Raw genomic sequence first — 7448 nt, 5'->3', positions numbered from 1 at the left:
CCCTGCTGGCCTGGTCACCCCATGCAGCCTGCTGTTCAGTCGTTTGGTCGTCCCTCACTAACCCCCCTGCCAGCCTTGTCGCCCCATGCAGCCTGCTGTTTGGTCATCCATCCAGTTGTTTCAGTCATGACGGCCCCTGGCTTTTTATATATTAGGATAATTTATAATATGTATATTTATGTAATTAGTGGGGAAAGCTCTTGTTTATGGTGGTGTGGTAAAACATTAGAGTAAAATAGTTAGATTAATTTTTTTTTGAAGAGCTGAAAATTTTAGGTACTTTGTATGTAGTGATATAGGGACTCCATTTTATAATAGATCATATTAGTTATTTCCAAGCAGGTATAGTTACAGTTCAGTGGTTTATTCCAGCCTGTCATATTTTTCACCTATTTAAAAGATGTCTAAATCAAAAGCCTTATAAAGTTTATCTACTATATTTTGAAATTTATTTCCTTTTTAAAAATATTTATTGATTTGAGAGAGAGAGAAAAGGGCCTTTGTGAAAAATATTTAGGAAACTGATTAACTTTATTTTGCCTTCATTTTGGAAGGATATTTTTGTTAATATTTTTGAAATTTCAGTTGCCATTTTTCTCAATGTACTCTAAAGATGTTCCTTCTTTTATTAATAACTTTATTTAAACAATTTTAAAAGTTACCTATTCAGTGTTTGTTTTCAGTATATTTATAGAGTTGTACAACCACCACCTAATCCAGTAGTCGGCAAACTGCGGCCCCTTGAGTGTGGCTCTTCCACAAAATACCATGTGTGGGCGCGCACGTACAGTGCGATTGAAACTTCGTGGCCACACTCAAGGGGCCAAAGAGCTGCATGTGGCTCACGAGCTGCAGTTTGCCGACCACTGACCTAATCAAATTTAGATTATATTCATCACCCCCCAAAAAAAGTCTCTCAGCCATTACCAAATATCCTATTCATCCCCACTCTCCAGTCCTAGGGAACTACCAATCTTCTTTCTTCCTCTATGTATTTGCCAATTTTGTACATTTCTTGTGGATGAAGTAATACAGGATGTGGTTCTTCTGTAACTGGCTTCTTTCATTTAGGATAATATTTTCTAGCTCCATCCATGTTGTATCATGTATCAGTATTTCAGTCCTTTTTATTGCTGAATAATATTCAATTATATGGATTTACATACTACATTTTATTTCTCCATTAGGTAATAGACATTTGGTTATTTCCACTTCTTTGCTTTTATGAATAATGCTGCTATGAACAATTGTGTACAAGATTTTGTGTGGACACATGTTTTTATTTCTCTTGGATGAAAGAGGAATTGCTAGGTCATGTGGTAACTCTTATGTTTAGCCTTTTGAAGAATTGCCAAACTGTTTTCTAAAGTGGCTGTACCATTTTCATCCCCAGAAGCAATATATGAGGGTTCCAGTTTCTATGGATACTGGCCAACACTTTCTTGTATTTTTATTAAAGTAAGATATAATTCAAATGCCATGTAATTCATGTACCAAAAATCACCATTAAAGTATGTAATTCAGTAGTTTTTAATGTATTTAAAAACTTGCACAATCATCATCACTATATTCCAGAACATTTTCAGCACCCCTAAAAGAAAGCCTATACACATTAGTAGTCACTGCCCATTCTCCTCTATCACTAGCCTCTGGCAACTACTCATCTATTTATGTTTCTATAGGTTTGCCTATTCTAGACATTTCATATGAATGGAATGGTGCAATATATGGCCTTATGTGTCTGGTTTCTTTCACTTAGCATGTTTTCAAGGTTTATGTTTTAGCACGTATGAGTACTTCATTTCTTTTTGATAGCCGAATAATATTACATTGCATGGATATACTACATTTTATTCATTCATGCATTGATAGACATCTGGTTTGTTTGTTATTGTGAATATAGTCATGCGCTACATAATGTTTCAGTCAAGGACAGATCACATATACATAGTGGTCCAATAAGATTATAATGGAGTTGAAAATTCTTATCACCTGGTGACACCATACTGTCATAACTTAAAAGTTCATTACTCGTGTGTTTCTGGTGATGCTGGTATAAACAAACCTACTATGCTGCCATTTATATAAAAGTGTAGTATGTGTAATTATGTACAGCACATGATACTTAATAATGATAATAAATGGCTATTACTGGTTTATATACTACTTTTTATCATTATTTTAAAGTATACTCTTTCTACTTATGAATGAAAATTTGTTGTAAAACAGTATACCATGTTACACCAGCAACAGTCTTATACATCCCATGTTTACTATGTCTCTTGATCATTTTTTCTTGTACTGTATTTAATGTCATTTTGTTTTGTATGGTAACATGCTGTACAGGCTTATAGCCTGGGCGCAGTTACCATCTAGGTTTGTATAAGTATACTCTGATGTTTGCACAAGGATGAAATTGCCTAATGACACATTTTTTCAGATCTAGAATTTCCACTGGAAATTTTTTATAGTCTGTCTTTCTGCTAAGATTTCCTCTCCTTTCGTTCATTGTACACTTGCATTTATTTCACTGAGCGTAATTATAATAGCTATTTTAAAACGTTAGTCTACTAATTCTAACATCTGGATTATTTTGGGATTGGTCCCTGTTGATAGTGTTTTCTCTTGAGGCTGAGTCACAATTTACTAGTTCTTGTGTATTAAGAAATTTTGGACTGTGTGGTGGACAATGTGTGTTATTGTTGTGGAGACAGGATTCCGCCCTATTTTTTCAACCTTTATATTTTTTAATAAGAAATGATCTAGTCAGACTCAATCTGCAACTCTTGGGCAGCAGTCCAAAAATTTTATTTCTTCTTTTTTTCCCTTTAGATTGGTTGGTTGCATTATGCCCTGCATGTGCATTATTCAGGAGTTAGCCAGAGATTTGGGCAGGGAAACGAGTTTGTTTAATTGGTGTGGGCATTTTTACCTTAGTTTATTGCTTTAATAGAATTCCTAGATCTTAGAATCATAGTTTTATTAACTAGAAATTATTGTAAATAATTGATTGCTATTACCTTATTTTGATAATTAAATAAAAATTTGTTAAATTCTTTTATTTTTCTCTTTATTACAGATAGAGCTGGGAGCATCAGTACCCTTGATTCTTTAGATTTTGCAAGATATTCAGATGATGGTAACAGGGAAACAGATGAGAGAGTGGCAGGTGAGTAAGATTGTAAAGACAGATTTGGATTCTTTGGCATTCCCGAAATAATAAAATGACTTGAGGAATTCTTTTTCTTCTTCAGTTTGGTATGTTAATATAATTATATAGTTATGCAAAATTATTTTATTAACTTATTGGCTCCAGGAAACATCTCAACCTGTAACTTCCCCTTCCACTGTTGCTGTGAGTGTCTGATTGTGCAACTTGCTGAGTGCTTATAACCAACAGTTTACAATCATGTAGTTATGAAACTGATGTAAAACAGCTTTAAGTTAGCCATAGTTTAATACAAAGTTAGTTGGACCTTGGCCCTTCTCATTCCTTTGATCCTCCAAACCAGGGCTGATATTCAGGTGTTATATGCCAGTACAATTCTAATGATTGTTCAAATTGGTTGTAATACTTTCATGTAGGTTGTTTAATACATTTTGTCTTGAGTTCCCCAGGTATTCCCCATCACAGCATCTCTCCAGAAACTTCTCCTGAATTCCTATGATTCTGAAAAGAAAGGGTTAATGCTTGGTACAGCAGGGGCCTTCAGGACCTTGCCCATTCCAAGAAGAAGACCAACAACATTCTTTCTGGTTGCTTGGTTACTCATTCTAGTCTCCTTCCCCTCCCCTCCTTCCAACAAGTTCTGCCTTCTAAGCATCACCACTGGATCTGTAGAGACTTCAGAAGACCAGTTTGTATCTGTGTTCTGCCCACCTCAAGTGAGGCCAGTTGTATTCTGCTGGGGATCCACACTGGAATTACCAGTGTAGCAGCACTGGCTCTTTAAGTGTCAAATGGCTGGTACCTTTTTGGTGCCTCAAGGCTGTGGCTATCTGTCATTGAAATCATTCTTGAGTGCCTTGTAGGAATTGTAGTTTTCATAGGACATTGGTGGGGATAGCAGACAGATATCAGTTAAATATTTTGATCTTCATCATATTGGTGGGCACTCCTGCAGCAAGAGGGATGCCACATGGGACAGATGGAGCCTGTGGAGGCAATATAAAGTCAGGAACACCCATAATGTGGATTCTTCTCTTGACCAACTGTTGAATTTTTCTTCCATTTACTGGGACAATTTTGTTAAAACCTACCAAATGTTTCCCATCTTGGTCTTCTATAATAATAAAAGTGTAATATGCTAATTAGACCAGATGTCCTTCCGGATGACCTTCCGGATGAAGCCGGGTCTGCGAGGGAAGCCCTGGTGCCTAACGGCAGCCAGAGGGAAGCACGGGTCTCGGGTGCCTGTTGTCGGCTGAAAGGAAGCCCAGGTCCCGGGTGCTGGCAGATGGGGGAAGGAAGGCCGACTCTTGCATGAATTTCATGCATCAGGCCTCTAGTTATAATAATAAAAGTGATTGCTAATTTTTATATAGCACTCCATTCTAAACACTGTGCTAAATATATATTAAACCATTAAGTTATAGAATTATCATCCTCCTCCCAAGGAAACTTCAGTGGCAGAGCTAGGATTCAAATGCAGATAGCCCAGCAACAGAGCCCACAATTGACTGTATCTTATGCTACCTCTTAGCATGAAGGATGAGATTTGACCTGATTAAAAATGACATTCAAATATATGATTTTTATTCATTGCTTGAAAATGAAGATATTGAATATTTTAAAATCTCATCTATAGTAATAAAAGCGTAATATGCTAATTAGACCTAACAGCTGAATGACCTTCTGGACATCCTCCCAGATGACCTTCCGGACGAGCCGGGGCTGCGAGGGCTGAGCCCCTTGCACGAATTTCGTGCATTGAGCCTCTCGTAGTATTATAGAGTTAAAAATGATGTAACTTTTGGTTCAGAAGATAAGAGAAGATTCAGCAGTATAAGCAATAGCAATACCATTTGAATGGGGATGTCAGTGGAAGAGTGTAGTGTGGCTCTCTGTATCAAATCATGATTTGTCATTAGCATTATGAATTTTTGTTTGTTAATCCTTACCCGAGGATATTTTTCCATTGATTTTTTTAGAGAGAGTGGAAGGGAGTGGGTGAGACCAAGAAAGATAAACATTGATGTGAGAGAGACACATCCATTGGTTGCCTCCTGCAAGTGCCCTGACCAGGGCCAGGGATCGAGCCTGCAACCAAGGTACAAGCCCTTGACCAGAATCAAACCTAGGACCCTTCAGTCTGCGGGTCGACACTCTATCCACTGAGCCAAACTGGTTAGTATTATTAATTGACAAATGTATCAAAACTGTAAATCTAGCCCTAGCAGGTGTGTCTCAGTGTAGACCAAAGAGTCCCAGGTTTGATTCCAGTCAAGGGCATGTACTCGGTTGCAGGCTCCTCCTCGGCCCGAGCCCTCATCAGGCTTCATGCAGGAGGCAACCAGTCGATGTGTTTCTCTCACATTGATGTTTCTCTCTGTCTTTCCTTCTCTCTTCCACTCTCCCTAAAAAAAATCAATGGAAATATATCCTCGGATGAGGATTAACAAACAAACAAGCACCAACAAAACTCCAGCAAATGTCATCTGTAATAACTAAGAATTAGCAAATCAAATGGATATTATTTGAATAGTTTTAAGACTAATTTATCCTACTAATTAATTCATTTTAAGTAGCATTCTGTTATATATAACTATATAGTAAATATTTGATATTATGTATTTTATTATATAGTAAATATTAAACACATGGTATTTTAGTTTATCAAGAGTAACCGGATGTATCTAATTTTGTTTATTGTATTATTGTTCAAATGGTTCCATATTAAAAAATAACTTCTACCCAGAAATTGGCGATATAATTCTTTTCTTTTCTTTTTTGCATTTAAACATTATTGATTTAAAAGAAAACTTTATGACCAAGCAAACTAAAAATGAAATGTTTACCTCTTAAATTTTCACCTTATATGTGGTAGTTTTCACCTTATATTTTCAATCTAAGGATTATACCAGTCTCTTACATTGGGAAAGTAAAGTAATTTTTGATTATTATACGACTAATATGTAAGTAAATGCTGTCTTTCTTCTTCACTGGAAGAGGAAAGAAAAACCTGTCATTCTCAGAGAATAGCTTTCAGACTTTTAGTGCTTTTGTACTATAGCCTGTTATTGAATCAAATGTGTGATATGTGTGTGAAACTTTACAAAATGTTTTAATTAATAGCAATTTTCATTTTCATAAAGATTTTTGACTCTTAGCTAACCATTGGTAGCAACTTAAAAGCTTATATCAAAAGACCAGTAATCTAAAAAGGTAATTATCCTGCTGTCTGTCATTAGATCACATGTAAACCTCACTGAGAAAGAAAACAAAAAAGTCTTTTTTTTCCCTATACCAGTCTTTGGCAGAAGGAGGTTATAGATAACACAGGTATTGAGTCCATTGGCCTCCCACACAAACGTAGGGTCTGCTCCAACTTTAATCAGGTATTACTGTTTATCAGACAGGTTTATCAGACAGTAGATAGATACTATATTTGTTTCTAGCATCATTCTCACCATCATTTTCCTAAATTTAAAAATCTGATTTTTTTCCCCCAAATCTGTTATAGGTGTGCCTTCAAAAAGGAAGCAGTGAACACCTGCTTATATGTTTATTGAGCACCTGCTCTGTGTACCTCTTAAATTTTCAAGTTTTCTTAAAAATGCAGCAAGGGAAATTTATAGTTTAAATATTGGGATTGCCAGTTTTTATTTTAAGCATTTTGAGCATCTGTTATGTGTTCAGACTGTTAAGCACTAGAAATAGAAATATGAAATGCATAATACCTGCCCTCAAGGAATGTGTAACTGAAACATGTCTATATCTCTAATGCAGATAAATGTTCAGTGCTTTGGCAACAGTGAAAAGGACCTGTGAACTGTGGAACCAATAATATTCTTGTCTCAGGTTCACAGGATCCATCTTTTAGCATCAGAGTCTCTGACTTTATTTGTTCTCATATCTCTACCTGTTACTATATTACTCTCTAGTTCACACCTTAACTTTTATGTTGGGATCTAGAGAACTACAAAATCTGTGCTTTCTGATTTGTACGAAAGACACTCCTAATGCTGGTAAGATCAGTAATGTTTCAGGTTTATTACATATGGCATTAAGTATTAGCATACTCATTTATTCAAAAAATATTTGAGTGCTTACTCTGTATTCAAGATATTATGCTGTTCTGTGAACAACAATCATATGAAGCCTTTATAAAGCTTAAATAACCTATTAGACATTCTAAAATAACATTCAGATTTTTGCTTGTGGGATAACCTGACCGTGTTCCCTGGGTAAGAAGCAGCATCGGTAGCCCTCTCATTTCTTAGCTATT

At 36.0% G+C, this 7448-nt stretch overlaps 1 protein-coding gene across 4 annotated transcripts in view; it reads left to right on the top strand.

The window, feature by feature from the left end:
- The window catches only part of KIAA1468 (KIAA1468 ortholog), a 103829-nt gene that overhangs the window by 15226 nt on the left and 81155 nt on the right, over positions 1-7448 (top strand). For all 4 annotated transcript variants that reach the window (XM_005881789.2, XM_005881788.2, XM_014529646.1 and 1 more), the window contains exon 2: positions 3080-3169. In XM_005881789.2, coding sequence (XP_005881851.1) covers positions 3080-3169 — 90 coding nt within the window. The remainder of the gene's footprint in view (positions 1-3079; positions 3170-7448) is intronic.

This window comes from Myotis brandtii, unplaced genomic scaffold (genome assembly GCF_000412655.1).
Source record: "Myotis brandtii unplaced genomic scaffold, ASM41265v1 scaffold69, whole genome shotgun sequence".
Taxonomy (NCBI): Eukaryota; Metazoa; Chordata; class Mammalia; order Chiroptera; family Vespertilionidae; genus Myotis; species Myotis brandtii.
Note: the sequence above shows the minus strand (reverse complement) of the source record. Positions and strands in the feature narration are given on the sequence as shown.